General features: G+C 42.2%; 2 protein-coding genes across 8 annotated transcripts in view; one reads left to right on the top strand and one right to left on the bottom strand.

Annotated features, from left to right (window-relative positions):
- Nucleotides 1–13,227, bottom strand: part of OFD1 (OFD1 centriole and centriolar satellite protein) — a 63,751-nt gene extending 50,524 nt beyond the window's left edge. For 4 of the 7 annotated variants that reach the window (XM_030572988.1, XM_030573018.1, XM_030573007.1 and 1 more), the window contains exons 1-7: nucleotides 12,277–12,394; nucleotides 11,666–11,767; nucleotides 8,259–8,459; nucleotides 7,560–7,628; nucleotides 7,441–7,471; nucleotides 5,229–5,336; nucleotides 3,224–3,360 (exon numbers count right to left, since the gene is read on the bottom strand). In XM_030572988.1, coding sequence (XP_030428848.1) covers nucleotides 3,224–3,360; nucleotides 5,229–5,336; nucleotides 7,441–7,471; nucleotides 7,560–7,628; nucleotides 8,259–8,459; nucleotides 11,666–11,761 — 642 coding nt within the window. In that variant the 5' untranslated portion in view covers nucleotides 11,762–11,767; nucleotides 12,277–12,394. Of the gene's footprint in view, nucleotides 1–3,223; nucleotides 3,361–5,228; nucleotides 5,337–7,440; nucleotides 7,472–7,559; nucleotides 7,629–8,258; nucleotides 8,460–11,665; nucleotides 11,768–12,276; nucleotides 12,396–12,823 lie in introns of those variants that run through there. The other 3 variants (XM_030572998.1, XM_030573044.1, XM_030573025.1) reach the window with 3 other exon arrangements.
- Nucleotides 12,446–21,895, top strand: TRAPPC2 (trafficking protein particle complex 2). Its single transcript, XM_030573137.1, has 5 exons — nucleotides 12,446–12,540; nucleotides 13,967–14,077; nucleotides 16,442–16,586; nucleotides 17,543–17,628; nucleotides 20,292–21,895. The coding sequence occupies exons 2-5, from the start codon at nucleotides 13,985–13,987 to the stop codon at nucleotides 20,388–20,390; spliced, it is 423 nt and encodes a 140-aa protein (XP_030428997.1). The 5' UTR covers nucleotides 12,446–12,540; nucleotides 13,967–13,984; the 3' UTR covers nucleotides 20,391–21,895.
- The last annotated feature ends 264 nt before the right edge of the window (nucleotides 21,896–22,159 follow it).

The following is a 22,159-nucleotide window of genomic DNA, read 5'->3' as shown; positions in this document are numbered from 1 at the left end:
TGTACATACAGAAGGGAAACAGTTGGGAACAGAGCAAGAGATGAGGTAAGGCAGCTAATTAAATGTCCCACTCTCCAACCTGACATCCCGTGACTGGCAAATAATGAATGCCACATTCCCTAATTCTTCTTCTGACTGGGTCTCTATTCTCGCCCCATTCTCAAAGAACCATGTTTGCCTGGTGATGGGGCCAAAGGCAGAAGCAGGTCTGCTTTGAACTGCTCATGCCCACTGGAAATCAGTCATTTGGGCACAGTGCAGATGTGGGCAAGAGAAAGAGGAGTTGTCCTCAGCAAGGGAATTCTGAGCACTATTGGAAAACTGTGTGAATACAAACTTAGGGGTCTGCTCGAGTGCGTATGAGAAAGAGGGACCATTTCTGCCTAGGAAAGAGAAAGTGTGAGAGTGTACATATATGAGTGGGAGGGAAAGAAAATAAATGGGATTGCAAGGATGCATAAGAGAAAGTGAGAGAGAGAATGAATGAGAGTACTAAATGAAAGAGAACAGGGAAAATGTGAAAACAGAGGGAAGACAGAAGTTAGGTAGGAAAAAAAGCATAGCCTGAGACCTCGGACCAGGGAATTAGGACCTATGCATACACAAATGTGTACTGAGTTAGTTAAACTACATGCAACCCCAATGCGGAGACACTTAAAACTGTTTATAAATGGCTTATATTGGTTTAATTTACACCTTAAGCCACTAAGGAATCAATTTAAACTGAATTGCTAAAAGCCATTTCTAAACGGATTTATGATTGTCCACACCAAGGGCTGTACCAATTTAACTAAACCAATGCAAACATTTCTACACAAAAACTTGCCCAAGCCTTTAGTGACAGTAAGATAATGTCTATAGTGGGGAATTATACACAAAAAATCCCCACCAGTGCTACCACTAACTCTGCTGATGTAAACAAGGCATTCAGCTGTAGTGAACAAGGAAGTTCTAATCTATTTACCCCCTAAAGGAAGATGATACAAGAAGTTTGCTTATATTGTATCCCTATATCTAACAGCAGCTCTCAAGGATGTGTGGCAGATGTGTTGTCCAAAGGGATTTTTTGTTAAACTTGAGGTAATTATATTCAGTTGTTTTGGGGTTTTAACATAAAAAACAAAATGCACTATTATTCATTCTGACTGCCTTTCTATTTCACTGTGACATTAAAACATGACTGAACTTTAAAAGTAGACACTTTGCATATAGTGTTCAGCGAAAGAAGTGACTAAAGGAAAGGGGGAAGTTAAATTCTGATTAAAGTCTGAGCCTGTTCAGTGGGCATATAGTTTTAGCACAACTTAATGAAGTCTCAGTCCTTTTGTGATATTTCACAGAGGACCTTAACACATCAGCGTTACATTAACTTGATCATGCTGCATATATGTAATATTTTCCACTTCTGTTTTTCTTGTTAAATGTGTACCATAATATCTACAGTATGGTAATTGTTTCCAAATCAATATTGTGGTAAGAAACTTAACTTTTCCTAATACTTGAATTCTTTTATATGACTTTTTTTGCATTGAATGTTCTTGTTTTTAAGAAAAAGGGGACAGTGTTTAATAAAGATTGCATTTAGGTCCCAATTAGGCTTTGAAGCTTGAACGTCAATGAGGTTCATAGGGACAGAGAATGGTGAATTGCCTCTTATTGCTGTTATTGTTTAGATTAAATGCAGTTAATTTTTAATACAATCTTAAAATTTGCAAAATATTGTAGAATGCAGACAAAAACTGCAAGAGATCCTAAAATCATGGGATCCACAATATTTTTCACATTTTATGATTTTTCTATTCTCCATGAAAAGGCAGTGCTGTTTTGGAAGCATTTGCTATGTATTTTGGTGACATTTTCTGAGTCTCTCATACAACTAGCTCAGTGGTTTGAGCATTGGCCTGCTAAACCCAGGGTTGTGAGTTCAGCCCTTGAGGGGGCCATTTGGGGATTGGTCCTGCTTTGAGCAGGGGGTTGGACTAGATGATCTTCTGAAGTCCCTTCCAACCCTAATGATCTGTGAACTTATTTCATTTGCAGCCCCCATATCTAAAACGCTGAGGAGAGAATGTTAGGATACTATTAAAAGCAACTAAACAACAAAAGCCCTAAAATTAAGACTGCCCCCACAAAAATGTATTCACAGAAAAATTTCTAATGACATTTCTTTGTAATCATTCACAAACAAAACTGGACTTAGAATGAAAATACATGTTTAAAAAAATATAAGAAATGCTGACATTAAGAATCATCATGTTTTCCATAATTCATACTTCCCTTTCTAATAGATTAAGGGTAGCACAGAAAAACATGTTGACTTATAACACTGAAATATAAAAAGAAGACTCATTAATAGTAAGATTAAGAGCTTTGATCATTATAAATCTTTCAAAATGTAGCTATGTATAGTGAATGAGTTCAGATGAGGTAACACTTACGCCAAGGCTTTGGTGGCACAAGTGTGGTTTTGCCAATTCTTCTTTTACATAAAATTGCTAATCTCCTTAACATGTTATTGCTAACAAAGGTAACATGTGGTGTTGGAAGTAGTAAGTAAAAGACACACAAACATGTAATGATAAAAAAATTAAAAATAAACTTTTCCTGGGAAGACCAAGGGCAGGGTGACACAAAAACAGACTGCAAAACCAGCAGGGAAAAATGCAGAAGTTGGGTAACTGAATCTTGCGTATGCGTAATGCATGGGTTACTTAAAATCCAAACGGTTGATGTGCTAAAAGCCGAATGGATAATGATTAAGTAATCTGCAATGTAGAAATGCATAAAAGACTTACGGGCCCATGTTCACTAATTGGAGAAACACCAGATCAGAAACTGAAGAATGGGACTGAAGAACCAGAAAAAGGAGTCAGAGAGGCGATGACTATCATGGAAGATGGCCCAGAATGTGGTCCCTTGCGCCCATTTACCAATTCTGTGTTCTCTGTAATTTGTCTGACACAAATGTATGTTTGGATACGATACATGACAATAATTCTGTCTGAAATTGTATAAAGGGAAAAACAGACTAAGCCTAAATTGGGTGGATTTATGACTCAGTTTCCCAACTTCGATCTCCTACAGAGAACATGTAGTTTTTGCACATAATAGATTGGCATGACTCATTTCTGATTCAAATTATTAGAAGTATTACAAATTTGCAAAATAAAAATGAACCCTTCCCCATCCCTCATTTCCATGAGGATTTATTTCTGGGCTATACCTTTGCAGACATTTCTGCTTGAAGCTGGTCCTCTATTTCTTTTCGATATTCAATGAGTTTCACTTCTAAAGACTCAAATTTCTGATGCTGGGGATAAATGTCTGCAAACTGTTCATCAATCAGCTGAAGTTTCTCAACTATATAAAGAATAATGCAATGTACCATCACACAGAAATATTATATTTAGTAATACTATTGCTTCTACCCACGATTTTAGGCGTCCTTATAGGTTTTAACTATCCATGCCTATCTTCTACTGAAAAGCTACCAAGGAAGCAGTGAAAAGAAATCGTCACTTAAGACCTGAAAAGTGTGGACATACAACAACATGGTTGGAAACAAGCCACGTAGGTACTTTACAATACGGCCTGTGGTCCAACTACATCTCTACCCCAATATAACACAACCCAATATAACACAAATTCAGATATAATGCAGCAAAGTAGCCCTCCAGGACAGCGTGGCTATGCACTCCGGCGGATCAAAGCAAGGTCAATATAACGCGGTTTCACCTATAATGCAGTAAGATTTTTTGGCTCCCGAGGACAGCATTATATCGGGGTAGAGGTGTAATTGTTTATGTGCAAAAAGTTGGCGTTGATCTTTAAATAAAGCAATCAGGATAACTGGTTAGGATTGTAGCCAATCTCTCTCATTGTTCTCCCAAGTAAAGTGACTGTCTGAGGAGAATTGGGCAAGAGGAGATAAAGGAGCCTGAAACCAAATGGCACATTCCTGCACCACCACTGATGCATATTACCCCCTGAGATGGAATCTCATCAGCTACTAATATAGACACGAAGCTCTGATTTCAAAGAACAGGTGCCTGTAAATTATATTGTATAACTAAATTCAGTAACAATGCATTCCAATGAATAAATCTACTAGACAGTTTTTAATAATGCAATTACCAGTATGTTCAATTTCTGTCTTATGCTATGATTTTTGGCACTGGAAACAATAAATTATATTATAATTAGAGCTGGGCAAAAACAATTTGCCTGTCCAACAAAAATTTTCAAGATCTCAAAAAATGTTCTTGTTCTGCATCAGGGCAAAACTTCAGAGATCTTCAGAGTTTTTTTTTTCATGAAGAAACAAGAGAAAGATATACATACATCAGAATAGCAAATGGCCCAGTGGTTAGGGCACTCACATGGGTTGTTGGAGATGTAGGGATTCACATCCCACGGTACGTCTTCACTACCGGCTGTATCGGCGGGTAGCAATCGATTTCTCGGGAATCGATATATTGCGTCTCATCTAGACGCGATATATCGATCCAAGAACGAGCTCCTGTCAACTCCGGAACTCCATCAACGTGAACCGCAGTAGCGGGGTCAACAGGGGGAGCCGCGGATGTCAATCCCGCGCCATGAGGATGGTAGGTAACTTGATCTAAGATACTTCGACTTCAGCTACGCTATTCACGTAGCTGAAGCTGCATATCTTAGATCGATTTCCCCCCCTAGTGTAGACCAGCCCCCAGGTGAATGCCCTTATTACTGAGCTATTGGCTATTCTGAGGTGAAGGAGTTGGGTCTCTCATTTTCACCAGATGTTCCATCCTGGATCTCAGGAAAGTTTCCTTAAAAAAATATGTTCCTGCAAAAAGTTTCATTTTCAGTTAACTGGTATTTTCCACCTGCACCCGCCCCCCCCAACTCCCCGCAAAAAAAAACCCCAACGAAACACACACACACAAAATTTAAAACTCCTGAATAACTCTAATAATAAATTTCCTTAAACTAAAAATTATCTAGGCATCTGCTCTTTCAGGTGTATAACACTAAAAATAATAAATCTAGGATGGAAGTATGGATTTGTTTTTCATATCAGCTGAAGACATAGGAAACTATTTGAACTGAAGACCCAAATTACAGCAAAACTTTTGTCTTACACTTTCCCTGCCTTATTGTAGAATACCAGAGAGGGATGCAATCAGGCATGGGCAAGTGCAGAATGGATACAGTATTGAGCTAGCTGAGGAAAAAGCTCCATTTACCAAGAGATTCTCTATAAGAAGGTATTGAGATTGTCTGAGTTTCTGTGTTGCGACTTTCCTTACATAGGTGATGCTCTGTCAGCTCCATTAACATCTGTATAAGAAAACCTTAGAGATACAGTATGTTAGTTACTTTTCTCTTCCACAACAAATTGAAATTTGAAGGCAGAGATAACTCTTTTACAAGATAAATAAAAAATTAAACAGTGAGAGGATGAAATTATTGCCAAAGAACACAAGAAATAATTCAATAAAATCAATGTAAAAATTCTAACAAGTATATTAATAGCAAGCATCCTCGAGTCTCCCATAACCAGCATACCTAGACCATTCCTGCTACCTTTACCACCAAACTCATTGAGGGAGCAGATTACAATCATTACCAATACCTGAAATCAACAAGAGCTGCAGGTGTTTGATGTTTCTGAAAATCAAGCCACTTTTTTCTAAGTGTCTAAACACAGATTTAGAAGACTAACGTTGGGACAGATGTGAAAATTGTGCCCTATATAAGCAACAGGCAAATAAACGAAAGTTTATCTTGGTGCAAGCCTAGGTTCCCTCCAAGCTGTGCAGCTGCGCAGCAGGCGAGCAAGGGCCGCGCAGGTGAGGAGAGGCACCCCTCCTCCCGTCCAGCCCTGCCAGAGCTCCTGCAGCAAGGGAGAGGCACCTCTCCCCGGACCTGGTCCAGCCATGCTGGAGCTGCTGCAGCCGGGGAGAGGCAGCCCTCTCTCTAGCCTAGTCCCATTGGAGCTATCCAGCCTAGGCTTGCCCAGCCCCGCTGGAGCTGTAATGACTAAGGTGAGGCACCTCTCACCCAGTTCAGCCCTGCTGGAGCTGCTGAGGCTGGGGAGAGGCACCTCTCACCCGGCCCTGAGCTGCTGTGGCAAGAGAGGACAGGAGAGTCTTCTCTTCCCAACACAGCCCCGGGTCAGCCTACACCCCCAAACCACTCATCCCCGGCCGCATCTCAGAGATCACACCCTCCGCTGGAGCCCTCACCCCCACCCCGCACTCCAACCCTCTACCCCAGCTGAGCCCCCTCCCGCACCCCAAACCCCTCATCCCCAGCCCCGCCACACACCACCTCCATATTGGTGCACATAACAAAATTCATTCAGCAGATGGATGTAAAAAATTAGAGGGAACACTAGTGCCGGCCCGTACATAGTATATGAATGCAATTGAATAGAAAATAATGCAGAACTTCTGAATTCCCCAGCATTAGAATATAAAATATAATGGTCTTTGGAAGTTTTACATTTATCAGGATTTAAGGCTTTAATTTTTTTATTTATAATACCGGAATTTTAAATTTTTTGCTTGGAGCTGAGGTTTAGCATTTCATACATACCACAAATTGCGAAAACCCCAATAGAAGCATAAGAGTCACTAACCTGAACAGTCATAAATAACTTTTAAGAATCAAACATTTAATCAAATGTATTCAGTATCTAGGTATAATAAAACAAAGTGAGCTTCTATTGCTCATGATATTTTAAACTAAGCTATCAAGGAAAAGGGGAAATATTAGGGGAAGTGGATGACTCATTATATGCCTAATATGTAAATACAGTGAAACCCTGCTATAACATGACCTTTAGGGGTCCAAAAAATCCCATCACGGTAAATGCAGGGTCGCAGTATAGCGGGGTTTCAAATCAGTCAGGTGGTCCCCAAAGCGGTGCATTGAGGTGCACCGCCTAGTGTCCCTGGTGCCTTGTGCCCAGCAGGGGAGAAGAGCTGCGGCCCCGCCCCTGCCGGGGACAGAGAGGACCGGCGCCCGCAGCCTTCGAGAAGCCAGAGAGACGCTAGGGCCCCACGCCTGCTGGGAACAGAGAGCACCGACGCCTGCAGCCCCAGAGTTCTCTGTCCTCAGCAGGTGGGGAGCCATGGCTCCTCTTGAAACAGGAGAGAAGCCGCAGCCCCGCACCTGCCAGGGACAGAGAGCCCCGGCGCCCGCAGCCTTGGAGAAGCCAGAGAGAAGCTAAGGCCCTGCGTCTGCTGGGGACAGAGAGCACTGGCGCCAGCAGCCTCGGAATTCTCTGTCCCCAGCAGGTGCATGGCTGCAGCTTCTCTCCCCTGCCATGGTGTTGGGGACCACTGGTACAGTACTGTACTGTATTATACTGTACCTTAAAGGGGAGCCAACCTGCGATCGTGTTATATGCGATTTCGCGTTATGGCAGGGTTTGACTCTATAATGTCATACCTTTTTTGTTCTCTTTTTGTGCTCCTGAAGTCTGTATGGAGAAAAAGATAAGATTTTTATTCTGTGTATTCAATCATAAATTATAATTGAAGAAAGAGTTACAGAATCAAAATCATTACCAATGACTTATAAAGACTGGATTTTGGATGGATCCTAATTAGTTGCAGAAGATCTTGCATAGTAAACACCTTTTTAAAAAAGAAGGCAAAAAAAATCAAAATGTTAAGACCATTACAAGTAATTAACCTGTTTTTCTCTGCTGTGGTAAAGAGATACACCTTGGATGTGCTACACTTGAGACAGATTTGATACACCACTTTATCACACAAAGACCAGTTGTGGGACAGGGCTAAGGCTATCTGGCTCCTATATGTGAGCTAAGTGGCAGTCAGGGATACCTCTTGAGAGAATGCCCAATTCCACAGCTCAAGAGCATTCCAATGAAGGAAGAAAGACTGTCTCATCAGGCTCGTCAATGTAAAAGACTATATCCTAATTATCTGTTTGAATCAAGGCTACCTTTTAGAATACAAAGTGGCAGAACACTCACTATCTATACAACACTTGTAGCATCAATGACACTACAGACCAAGTATGCTGAGTGTGGAACCCCTTTATCTGGGCACTTAGCTATAATTTGGACTAGAAGTTTCAAACTAATATGGAACTCACAAGCCTTGAAACTACTAGGTGAAACCTTGGCTCTTCCTTTGCACAGAGGTTTTTTAAAATTATATTGGAAGGATCAGTTAATGATTGCAAAGTCCTATATGAATATCATCTTTCACATCCCTTGCATAGTAAATTATAGAGCTCACCTTCTCCTTTTCTAATCCACTTTCTGGATAGAAAACAGAAAGTGAATATTCATAGCCACAACTGCGCAGGTGATCTGCCACCAGGCTGTTGGAAGCTCCAATTAACAATGAACTGCCTTCACTGGACACTGGTTGTGGCTGAAGTTCTCCACTTAAAATAGGATGCATCAGTTCATGGATTAGCTGGTTTCGGAGCTGCGTCTGGTGAAAACAGAAATTCAACAACAGAAAGAGAAAACTCTGGAATTTTTTGCTATCCTGAAGCCATATGGATTCAACATATTAAATTTAGAAGTCTGATGTAAAGAAACAAAAAGAAAAAATTTCTAATTTAAGGTTGGCTCTTATAGAATTTGGAAAATTGCTCAGGACATCAGGTCTATCATCCTCAACTATTTCTAAAGGTGCCCAGGTGGTCTTTAACTTTAATAATTATTAGAGTTTGGGCTAAAATTACCTATTTATCCTTTATCCAAAAGACAAACACTTGTATCATCTTCAAACCTCTGCCAGGATGCAATTTAAATTTCAAAATTGACTTTAATTGCTTCCCCCCACACACACACACACTTCCTGCTACTGCTTCGGGGTACGTCACTGCAGCTATGCTGCTGTAGTGCAGACAATCAGTACAGCAACAAGATGTGTTTTTTTCCATCACTGTAGTAAGAGGCAGTAGCTAGGCCGATGGAAGAATTCTTCCATCGACCTAGCTGCATCTACAGTGGGGTTTAGACTGACCTAATTAGACGCACAGGGCATGAAATTTTTCACAGCCCTGAGAGAGGCAGTGAGGTCAAGCTAGTTTTAGGTGTAAAACGGCCTGACTGCAGCATATTCAGTTATAGCTTATTTGAAAAATTCACTAGTCCACTAAATGACAGGCCAAGAAGTTGCTGAGGAGAAGGAAAAGGGAGCAGATAGGGGCGGGGGGGAACTAGGAAGCCACGCAATTGGACTATCTAGTTCTTTCTCACAGAGACAGGTAAATGGAGTAAAGATTATATGAATACAGAAATGTCTGAGACTAGGAAAGATGGATGTACAAGGTACAAAAGAGAAGTAGATGATTGAGAAAAAGAAATTGTGGAGAGAAAGAAGAAACAGAAAATATAGGGAAAGTGAAAACAAGAGAAAGAAAGAGACAAGGAAATAAACACAAAATGTCGAGAAAAATACACTTGAGTCCTGCTGGGACTTAAAAAATCTTGGTTCAGCTCCCAGCTCTGCTTCCTGTGACCACTGGGCAAAGCACTTAATCTCATTATGCTTCAGTTGCCTCTCCATTACATAGGAATAATATTTCCTTTTTCCCCATCCATTATCTGGTTATCTATTTAAAGTGCATGCCCTCTGGGGCACATACTGTTTACTGTGTGTATGTACAGCGCTTAGCACAATGGAACCCTGATGTCCTCTGGGGCCACTAGGCACTACCATTAATACTGTGACTTATTACCGGGGAGAAAAAGTAGCTGGAGTATTTGGAGCCCCTGCTACATCAGAAGCACTGCCCCCAACAGTCAGGCTTTACGAGGAACAGGTCCAATTTAGACGCCATTTTGCCCCTCCTCTTGTTGTTGGAGATACATCGCAAGTTCAAGAAGCCTCTGCATGTGACATATGTTGATCATAGGGCTGCATTTGATTCTGCTGACCGAGTCCAATTATGGAAGGCTTTAAAGGACATGGATGTCCCAGCCACTCAGCAGGACTTGATTAGTGAGCTGCACAATGGAACCACTGCCTGCGTACGTCTTGGGAATCTAATGTCGGCACCTTTTAAATCAGTATCTGGTAGGTATGTGCCTTGACCCCTGCACTCTTCTGTCAGGCAAGGGATTTCACAACGCAGCATTCTGTCAGATCCATAGGAATTAAGACTGGCAATCTCTCATGCTCAGACCTTGACTACGCAGATGATGTTCTAGTACAGGTTTCACGAGGCACTCAGTCCAGCAAATGGAGGACTTGGCTAAGGATAGCCTCCATGTTTTGTGGTCAAAGACAAACTGCAAAATCTAGGATCAAGTCCATCAGTGATGGCAATCTCTTTGAATAATTAAACTGTCAAAGCAGTCTCCAGCTTTTGCTATTTGGGTTCCATACTCACCAGTTCCTCCAACTCTCACACAGAGGTTCTCCACTGGATTGACATTGCAGCATTTGCCATGGGTCGTTTACAACAATATGGAACCAACATAATCTCAGCACAACAACCAAATTCAGGATCTATCCTCTCTGTACCACTGTACGGTTGCGAAACATGGACACTATGCCACCCAAACTGGGCAAAGCTGGAGGCTTTCCACACAAAAATCCATCATCATATAACGTGGAATGACTTCATTTGTAATGCAGATGTTTACAGTCACTCCGGTCTACACACTACTGGGGCCACTGTCCACAGACAGCGTCTTGCACTTTTTGGACGTGTTGAGAGAATGCCACCAGATGTTCTGGAAAATGCCGTTCTCTTGGTGGCTTGTAACAGCTGGGATAAACTTCCACCAACCAAGTGGTGGAGGTGGCCCAGACAAAGACCCCATATTATATGGGTGTATCTGTTCCAGTGTTGGACTCTCAGCCCGTCAAGCCCTTGCAGCTGCATGGGGATGGACTAAATGGCGAAGGATTGTTATGGCCAACTGTTTGACTATGCGTTCAAGAAGCAGCAGAGGAGAAAAAGTAGCATGAAATCAGGAAGTAAGATTATAAAAGGGAGAAATAAGTTAAATTTTAAAAATTAAATATTTTATAATTACTCTATATTATAGAGTAGACAACTATTTTATCCTTAAAAGAGCAGCAGAGAGATGGCATAAGAACATAAGAACAGCCATATTGTATCAGATCAAAGTATCCTGTCCATCTAGCCCAGTATCCTGTCTTCTAACAGTGGACAATGCCAGGTGCCCCAGAGAGAATGAACAGAACAGGTAATTATCAAGTGATTCATCCCTTGTCACCTATTCCTGGCATCTGGCAAACAGAATCTAGGGACACCATCCCTGTCCATCCTGGCTAATACCATGACAGCACAAGTATTTTCATTTTGGCTGGTAGGCTTAATCGAAAGGTAAATAAGTGACAGTTTATTTCTGATCTATAAACATTTACCTACAGTTCCACAAGCCAATCCATGCAGGTGGGTATTTGCACCTGTGTGAAACCCTCTTGTGTCTGGCAGGGCTTCATGCAGACAAAGTTACAAACGGATCAGCTTGCAGAACTGAGGCCAAAATATGCATTTTCCTTGAGCGAAAAGGCCATGTAACAAAAAAGGTTTGTCTACCATGGATTCCACTGTTGTGAAACACGACCTATTGTTTTCAGTGCCAGATAGCCACAGAGAAACATATGTGAGGCAAGTGCTATGTAACACTCGCTTAAAACAAAACACACACCTTAAGTGTGTCCAAAACACCTCGGTTCTTAAATGTCTGATAAAGTCTTTTCCGGAGTTCATCTTGGGACAACGCTTGAAATTCAGAAGAAGCCATCCTGAGCTAAAATGTTACAAAACACCATTACTCAGCTCCCCAGCAGACACCCCAGCACAGCTCTAGTGAATGGGTGGGGCCCAGGAGGCCCTGTCACACTGCACCATTTACACCGTGGTACCCTGGGGTGGGGCATGCAGCTCCTCACAGAAATATCAGCTGGGGGGGCGGGTGGGAGAGTCGCGGACCTGGGCAATCGCAGCGGTTTCACCGCGTGTCCCTTGTTCTGCTAAAGCCCCAGCTCCTGGAGTCAGGGGAACTAGCAGCGCGGCCCAGCCAAAGCGTAGGCACCGCTAATGGCTACGTGGGGCCCGGCTCCTAGTGGGGGCGATTCCCGGAGGAGCGGGCTCATTCTGACACCGCGGAGATGCGGCCGCCTAAAGCCCCCTCCGGTGATTTCAGGGCCCCGCACCCGCTACTTCAACCCAGGCGCCTCGGCCCCGCCAGTCCCGGCAGGGGGCGCCCCAGTGAGGGATGGGCGGGCAGCCGGGAGTGCGCGCGACGGCGCAAGTCACCTCGCTGAGCCGGCACCCGCACCAGCCTCCGAACTGGCCTAATCGCCGCTTTGCGGCTCAATCCGGCCCGGCCGTTACCAACCGCCGCCGCTGCCCCCGCCCCCTTGACGGAACCCTCGCGAGAACCGACTGTGCTCGATCGCTCTCGCGACAGCTGAGAACGGCTGGGCGTTTCCCGTCAGAGTGCGGTGACGCCATCAGCCCGCGCCGGATGTTTGGGGACTCCGCGAGGACAGCTCGGTGCAGGGGCGCCTGGACAAGCGGGTGAGCGGCCGGGGGGTCCCTGCCCCCTCGAGCGTCTGGGCGGCCTGGTCTGCGCCCCTCCCCGTGCCAGGAGCGGCGGTGGAAATGTCACAGCCCCCTCCCTGCGGTACCCAGCGCTGCTCACAATCCCCGCGGGAGGGGGCAGCGGCTGGCTGGCTGGCTGCTGCACTGGGCCTCCCTCGCCCGCCTCTGTCACCGGCCGCGAATTAACCTCCCGCGAGGCAGGGGAGGGGCCACGGAACTGGAGGGTTAAAGAGATCAGCCTGTCCCGCTAACGCCCCACCTCCCTCCGAAGCCCCCTCTCTCTGCCTCCGTTCCCCGGGTGGGTGTCAGCTGCTCGGTAATCCTCCCCTCAGTCCCGGGAGCGCGAGTCTTTCCTGCAGCTTTCGCGGAGAGCGGAGCCTTCAAGGGAACAGGCACACGTGGCTGTGAAAAGATGGAAATTGGCATGGGCGGGGAAGGTAGAGCAGGTAGCAACTTTCACCTTGGAAACTGGCAAGATTGCAAACAGGCAGTGCTCCCTTTTGCTTTGCGCTATTGCATGGCTGGCCAGCCTGTAGCTCCGGAGCCACTTGTGGCTCTTCAGAAATTAATGTGTGCCTCCTTATATAGGCACCAACTCCGGGGCTGGAGCTACAAGCACCAACTTTCCAGTTTGCCAGGGGAGTTCACTGCTCAACCCCTGGCTCTGCCACAGCCCGGCCCCTACTCAGTCCCTTCCCACCCTCTTCCCTCAGCCTGCCAGGCCCTCACTCCTTCCCAGAGCCTCCTGCACGCCAGGAAACTACTTATCAGGAGGGATGGGAGTGCTGATCTGCAGGGTGGTGGGAGTGGGGAGAGGCACTGGGAATAGGGTGAGGGAGCTTGTGGCAGGCTGTGACATATTACTTTGGCTCTTTGGCAATATACATTGATAAATTCTGGCTCCTTCTAAGGCTCAGGTTGGCCACCCCTGCGCTATTGTCTTGTTTATTACCAAACTAGAATTTCACACTTTTGGACAAAAGATAGATTAGGCCCCAATCGTGCGAAAACTCACTCAGTGATTAACTTTATATACTACTAGTGGATTTAAGTTAGTGGAACTATTGCACTAAAACAAAGCATATCATTAGTCACCGCAGGAGCAGGTCCATATTTACTTCCACTTTTGGTTGTCATTACTAGCCAACTACATTTCAGGGTGTGGTATGCTAGCTAAATTTTCTAAGAATTAGATTGCAATGGAATGTTGAAATATATACAAATGTCTTAAATTTCTAAAACTCTTACAAAAACTCGTTTACCTAAACTATTTGACATGGTTTCTTCTTAATATACAATATGATTTTGTATTAACTGACTCTTTTTTAGGACTTTTCTGAATGCATTTACATTTCATGCGTCTGGAAGCATTTGTAAAACATGTCTCTTCTTTCTTGGAAAGGGCATTATTTTGAAGACAATGTCTGGAAGTTTCTACTTTGTAATAGTTGGTCATCATGATAATCCAGTATTTGAAATGGAATTTCTACCTTCTGGAAAAGTGGAGTCCAAGGTTTGTAGATTTTGATAATACTTTGTATATCTATAGCTGTTTCTATCTGATGAACATTCATTACAAACATGAATTATTAAAGTCTCACCACAACCCTGTGAGGTAACTAGTATTGTTACTGCTTGTACAGAAAACTTTTGGCAGAGCAGGAGGTAGAACCCATAGCTCTTTCTTTCTGTGCATTAAACACCGGACCATTCTGTCTCTCCAGAACACATACATTTCTGTATCTTCAGAGATTCTGTTTTAAATCAAGTATGTACAGTTCTACTTATAGTTGCTGCTTGATGTATGTTACAAGCTAGCCTTGATTTATCTCACCACCTCCATACTGCAGCTATATGATGTCATTCACTGTTCTGGAGGATAGTGCGGAGGATTACGTTTTTTGAGTTTTACTCTAATCTTTTTTTGACTTTTAAATATTAATATTACAGCACAAAGTTAATACCACTGGCTTTAGTTTCTATTTGAATGATAACCTTAGTTATTTTTTTTAAACTGGGTCAGGGCTGAATAAGGCAGTGTTTCTCAAACTGGGATCACCACTTGTGTAGGGAAAGCCCCTGGCGGACCAGGCCCGTTTGTTTACCTGCCCTGTCCACAGGTCCAGCCGATCGCGGCTCCCCCTGGCCATGGTTCACTGCTCCAGGCCAATAAGAGCTGCTGGAAGCAGCGCAGGCCAAGGGACTTACTGGCCACCGCTTCCAGCAGCCCCCATTGGCCTGCAGCGGTGAACTGCGGCCAGTGGGAGCTGCGATTGGCCAGACCTGTGGATGGGGCAAGTAAACAAACTGGCCCGGCCCACCAAGGGCTTTCTCTACGCAAGCAGCGACCCCAGTTTGAAAAACACTGAAATAAGGTCTCCAATGTGTGTGTTAATTGACCTGATTGAATAGCTTCATAAATAAATACAGGTTAGAAAATGTGTAATATAATGGCTCCAATGAGGATAGAACACACGTACCATGATGATGGGTGCATAAAGGAAAAAAAAGCATAGAATACAGATCTGAAATGAAAAAGAGGTTTTAATAATGAGTTTAATTTGTATTATTGATTAGTATTTTCAATATATCCTAAAACAGAGCTTTGTAGATGTATAGTCATGCTGAAATGCATCTGACAATTGAGTAAACTTCATTTTTTGCACTCTAAAATTAAAATGGTTTGAACCAGGCAAGCATAATGTCATGTGACATTTTAATAATAAGTTATAAACTTCTTGAGAACATAATTGCACTAAAGTAGAGAGAACCAGTGATATTGGTATCTCTTGGCAAATAGCCTCTGCTTCTGGATAACAACACTTCGCATAGACCAACAAATTCTGCACAGACTTGCAGCCTGTAAAATCTCATTGAGGTAAATGTTTTGCATGGAGTGTATTGTAAATCAGCACAGAATTTGGCTTTGTAAATTCCATGATTTGGTCTGTTACTTAGTAATGACAGGTAAGTAGACAGTTGTAGATTGGTGGACTGCTAAGTGCAGACCTGCAGATAAGACATTAAGCCAAGGATCCTACTGCCTGTCTCTAGTGGTTGCTAAAGGTTCCACTGCCCACTTTCAAAAAACAAGAGATAAGCCCCATATATTGGCCATACTCTGTGTTGTAAAGTAGGGCACATCCTCCCTTCTGTTTTTTTTTTTCTTTCCTCTCCCACTAGCTAGGAAGGAAGGATGATGCTCTTCGCTTCCAATGAATCTATTTCTCTTCCAAATTTTACTCTTCCTATAATACGTGAGCAGATCAGAAAATGGAGAAAACCACAGGGAACGGAGCAGACCTGTGGGTGCAACAGCAGCATATGAGCAGTATTCCCTCAGTATAGGGTATGCTGGAAGGACAGCCACAGTTTCTAAACTGTTGGACACTTAAGGAATGGTCTGGGCCAGCTCTTTTCAGTAAGCCATTTTTTTAAATATTCTAGGATGAGAGAACTACTGCTAAGCACATAACTGTGTTTACTTATATAGTCACTGCACTGTTAGGGACGAATTCTGCTGTGGCATTAAGTGAATGCCATTCCTATTTATCATAGAGGGAGTTGCACTTATTTACACCTGTGATATTTAATCCTAGGATCTACTGCACAATACATTTAGTAACATGGGCTATATTAAAAACGAAACCCTAGTTCTTCTCTGTTTTCTGATGCCCTAGTATCTTTCACTTCTGACACCAAAGTATTGGGAATATATCTTATTGTGTTTGGATTTCATTAAAGACCATGTTATATCTTGCAGAAGAAAGGTTGAGATACAAACTGTAAGAAAATGTACAGCTATTACAGCAGCTGGTAGATTATTCTTATTTAGATTTTACTTGTATGAAATAGCTCATTCTGCTTTCCATATCAGGATGATCATCGTCATCTCAACCAGTTCATAGCTCATGCTGCTCTTGACCTAGTAGACGAGAACATGTGGCTGTCTAACAACATGTACCTGAAGACAGTGGACAAGTTTAATGAATGGTTTGTTTCTGCTTTTGTCACTGCAGGACATATCCTTTCTCTGTATTTATTCACTTTTGCGAGCAAGTGATAAGTTAAATGAAACAATTCTAGAGCGGAACTAATTCTGCTGTTTTTACTGGAAGTTGGTTAGAGATAGTCCGCAACATCTGGATGAAGTTTGTCAGAGGCAGATCACTTCTAAAAAGATGGGACTAAGTGGGAGGGGCAGCAATGGATCTTAATCTGGAGGGGGGATGGAGGATGGGGTGGGCAGAAGAAAGACCCCTAAGGGGGATTGCCCTGAGCAGAGGAATAAGTTTTATAAAGATAACACCAGGAAAGGAACAATAGAGAGATCTGTTCGTGCCCATACAGTTTTCTCTAATTCCAACCCCTTTTTGAAACCTGCAAATAAGAGGCTTGGCTAGAACTATACACGCCTGTTGGTGGTCTCTAAGCATCCAGTCAAAAAAGTATAGTTTTTTCAGGTCATTTAGATGTACAGACTTGATCTGGATATCAGAAATCAGGTGTTAATTGCCATGTATGTTGTAAAAGTAGTGATTGTATTTGTTTGACAATGTATTCTAACTTGAGGTACATGGAAACATTACTTTGTATTTTCTTTAAAAAAAATCTCTTCAAAATCTGGATATTCTTTAGAAAATAAAGACTTGAATGAGGGAGTAATACTTTTTGCTTCCAAAAGCATGGGAAGTTTAATTACAGATTGAAATTTAATGCTTCCTACAGTTAATGTGCCTGGAGATCCCTCTTTAAATTCTAGCTTCCAAAGAACACTGTCTTGCATATATAAGATTCAGGTGTAAGCATGTGCTGCATTGAGCTGTGAGTGCTTGCCTCAATCAAATACCACGGCCGATTTTTCATTAGTTTTGCAAAATTAGTGTTGGTTATAAAACTACTTGGAGGGAAGAGCAGAGAGTCACTAACAGTTAATCTTAAATTTTTGGAAGGAAAAGTGCTTCCTTAATTGTTCCACATATGAGATTTATTATGCTTCATGATGTAAGACAAGAAGATGGAATTAAAAATTTCTTTAGTGATGTCTATGACTTGTATATAAAGGTAAGAAATTATCTTATGATTTTGTGTAAAATTTTAATGTGTGTTCTACTATACACACTTAAGCAATGTCTACATATATGTGGGGAGGGATAGCTCAGTGATTTGAGCATTGGCTTGCTAAACCCAGGATTGTGAGTTCAATCCTTGAGGGGGCCATTTGGGCATTGGTCCTGCTTTGAGCAGGGGGTTGGACTTTAGATGATCTTCTGAGGTCCCTTCCAACCCTAGTAATCTATCTACATTAGGGAAACTTTCCAAAATTTCCCACCATTGCCACAGGTGCAGCTGTACTAGAGTTAATCACAATGGAAGCCCTATCTAGACCCAGCTCCTTGTAGCCAGGGTAGTTAACACTGTGTCTATTAGACTTGATCTTAGCAGGTTTAATTGACACAGCATTATAAGCAGTTCTGGCCATGGGGAGGCCTTCATTTCTGAGTGAAGGTATCATCACTAAGAGCCACATTTAGGGGTGAGCTAAAATAGTGTAAATTGCATCTTCTCAACTCCTGTGGGTCAAATTTAGAGATGATACATTAGAGGTTGAAAGTCTAAGGGAGTTTGTGTGGCTGAATACATCCTGTATTAACCCCTTACATGCTATTGTAATAATCTTTGTATAAAATATGCTTTGTGAGGTATCGTTTTAAAACTAATAAGTCACTGGTCAGTAATATGATAAAATGTAACTATACAATGTGTAATAAGAGTTATGAACACAAGACAAGTCTGGGGAGAGAGTAAACCTGTTCCTCAAAGACAAAGGAAAAACTGACACCATTTGAAAACCAGGTTTCATCAAAGTTGATGAGCAGCTACTTGTCAGGTGGCCACTTATTGGCAATGAAAAGGGGTAGGAACAGATCAATCTGCATGTTAGCAAGCAAACTGTAGAGACTCTTTTACCAAAGGGGGACTAGACTACAAAAGTGAGGGGCAAAAACATCCGTGTGATCTCTCTCACACACTCTTTCACTTAAGATGACAAAGGAACCACCTTTTGACTTTGGGTGGGGGGTAGAGTGGTCAACTTTTTAATGTCTGAAAACTGGACTCCTCTGAGGCGCCAACCCTGCTCTGCCTCTTCCCTCGAGGCCCCTTCCCCTGCTTGTTCCCCTCAACTCCAGTGTGAACAGCCCCAAAGGACTTGCAAACCCCAGCTTCAACAGGCAACTTGGAAGTGCAGATCAGAAGAGCACTACAGCCAGGCAGTCCCACTGGCAAGCTAGGACATGACCCTCCTGCATGGCAGCCTCCATCTCCCTCTGTGCTGCCTGCCCAGTAGCCCTCTTCCCTGCCCATTCAAGCCCTCCCTGCCCCAGAGCTGCCTCAGAACGTAGCCAGGGGAAGAACTGGTGGCGGGGCAGCTCGCATTCATTCTATACCTGCTGGCAGCCCCTTGTCACCATGGGCCCTCATACTCTGTGCTCTGCTGCAGCCCTGAAAACCATGCTCCTCAACGGGGCTGCCCAAGGTGCATGTGTGTTGCCCCAGTAGCCACAGCATCAAGACCAGACAACAGACTGTCACTTCCCTCCCACCTGCAGTAATTGGACTTTGTGTCTCATCAGTACATCTGACTACACACTGCCAGATCCCCTTTTTGACTGGACTTTCCAGTCGATAACCATATACTTGGTTACCGGAGGAGGGGGAGGGAGGATCCTGTCTTAAGATTTTAGTGAGCGATATTACTGGGAGCATGTGGTAAGGATTTTACCTTGAGCCAAATCTACTCTGTTAAATTTTAGCTATGAGGAAGCATTTTATCTTTATTTTTCTTGTAACCATTTGTGTCTTCACTATCTTATATTTCTGCTTGCTTAAAATGTGTCTCTTTGTAGTTAAGCTTTTTTAATCAAAACTAATCCAGTGTTTAAACTGAACTGTTTAGGTAACTCCAGTTAAAATAGCAAACAGTTGCATATTGACTCCCTTACAGAGGCAACAAGCCTCTAATATCTGAACTGCCCTGAAGAGGGCTGGACAGTTCAGAACACACATTCTAGCGGGAAATTCAGGACTGTGTGTGTGTTGGGGTTGCCCGGCAGGTAGTAACTGAGGCTGCTGGCAGCCAGTGTGTGACTGGAGTGTTGCTGGCAGGTTGCTGGGGTTAGAGTTGCAGGACTAAGGCTCTGGCTCTACAGACACTCAAGTTGTGACCTGCCTGCTGTTTGTGAGCGGACCAGCTTGGGAGCTACAATAGAAAGCATTGTGAAGCACCTACAGTTGTGGAGCAGATGTTGACAGCTTCTCACTGGGCTGGATTGCACCCCGCTTTGTCTAAACTCTTGTAATATACACATGGAGGTGGGAGGCATCAGATGTAAATTACAGCATCTTAGATTTGCCTCTCAGGTTGGTCAAATTAATATTAAGGCATGGAGAAAAAAAACTAATAACTCTCTTTATTTAAACAAATAATACCGTGTCTTATTAAAATGGTTCCACCAGCTGCAATAGTACACTGAGAGGAAGAAAGTCACCTGAGCCTCAGAGCAATGCTCAATCACTATCACTGTGGATTTCTACTTAAAAACTGGTGCTAAGGTTCAATGTAGAGCTTTTAGTAATTTGTTCTAAGTGCTGAAGAATACTAATTATTTCTGTTTCTTTGTAGTTCAAAACAATCTGTTTATTGAGTCTCTCTCCTTTCTCCTCAGTTTGCAATGAATCCATTCTACGAACCCAATTCTCCTGTTCGATCGAGTGCATTTGATAGAAAAGTGCAATTTCTTGGGAAAAAACATCTTTTAAGCTGAATACTTCAATAGACATTGTATCTTCATGAATATCTGAACTGTAATTAACTTAAATAACCTGGTATGTTTTCAGCATGTTTGACATCTTTTTGAAGACTTAAGATAAATTAGATGCCCCATAATTTTTTTTTCAGTGACAACTAAAAACCAATTGAGCTCTTGGGGTTATGAGAAATACTATAAAAATCCTTCCAGTTGCCACGTGTTAAAGTGTTAAACAGTGGTAACAAATCAGTTGCTGTATTCCAAAGTTAGAGGCATCAGTGTATCATGGTTGCCTTATCAATGCAGAGATGAAAAGTGGATCTCTTTTGTTTATGGAGCCTGTTGGAAAGAAATCAGATCTAAATGAAAAAAAGCTTGTGTGTATGGGAGGGGTAGTATATTTCACAATTGTATGACTTAGCACAAAGAAGAGGGAAGTTCTTAATTGTTAGGTCTAAAGGGAGAAATACGTTAATTTAGTAAGATTAAAGCTTGCTATGTTTGTCACAGTCCTTAAATAAGAAACTCTTGCACAGCACAATACCAGACTAATTCCCCCCTCTTCCTGTCATGTGAGCTCACAGAGATGCATCCCAGAATGCTGTGGTTAAAGAAACATCTGGGGCTAGCAATTAAGACCTTGCAATACTATTTTCCAATAAGTCAGCAACTCAGCTTTTTTTTTTAATAAGATCAAAACTGCTGAACAACGTACTGCATGGTTGATGCAAAAAACCTATACCTGCACATTGTGAAGGAATAAAGAAAATATATCAAAAGATTTACAGACATTCTTCACTAACTTAAGCTATTTCTTCTCAAGACAGCACTTAGGTATATGATTAAGTTCTACTGAAGTAAATAGAATGAGTGTTGAAGCACCCTCCTGAATAGGGAACTTGAACTATTTTTTAAGGTTGTCTAGGGTGCAAGGCAGAGTTTAGACCATTCTGCACTACAAAATAGAGTAACTTTTGAAAACAGGTATCTTTATACTGTCATTCCAAAATATTGAATAATTTAAAAATGAATAGCATAATATAGAAAGCAGATACACAGCTAAATAATGCTAAGATACTTTGGTTCAGTTTACAGTACATGTCATGTCCATTATTGTGCACATTATATAAACTGATTTCTCTTAGCATTAGCTTATTAAATATGTGAAAGATCTCATAAGTGACTGAAGACCTGGTTGTTTCAGAAACATTTTGCATTGTCCATTTAAATTGGTTAAATTGCTTTAGCTGTATATTTATCCAATCCTCATTTTTTAAGAACTATGCTTATTTCTAAAATGTCCCAGGAACAATGGAAGATATCAAGAGGTCCAGCTGTTTCTTTCAAATAAAATTATTTGACATTGCATGGCGTGAACACATCAACTGCACATATACTACAAATGTGTTGAAAAGAGACCATTTTATGATGTGGTAAAAGATTATTTTTTTCCCCCTTAAGGACATCCTTGCTCCATTGTCGCTTATAGACTTGTATAATAAAGCTCTGTGTTTTTGCCAGGCTGCTGCATCACAGTAGATGTAAAAGGTAAAATCTGAAACCAACAGGTAGAGATGCTGAAGACAATTTAATTTTATACTGACTTTTTTTCAAAAGTTTAAGTGGAAAACCAGTCTTGTTTTGATATTGGGAGACTGATTTCTCATTTGGAATATATTTGAAAAACTGTCTTCTCATGATAGGCTGCATCTACTATTTTCTTAGCACACAGCTTATCTTAGTTACAAAGTAATGTTAAACAGTTGCTTTGTTGAACCTATTCT

The sequence above is a fragment of the Gopherus evgoodei genome, chromosome 1 (assembly GCF_007399415.2).
Source record: "Gopherus evgoodei ecotype Sinaloan lineage chromosome 1, rGopEvg1_v1.p, whole genome shotgun sequence".
In the NCBI taxonomy this organism is placed as follows: Eukaryota; Metazoa; Chordata; order Testudines; family Testudinidae; genus Gopherus; species Gopherus evgoodei.
This window is presented reverse-complemented; position numbering and strand designations above follow the sequence as displayed.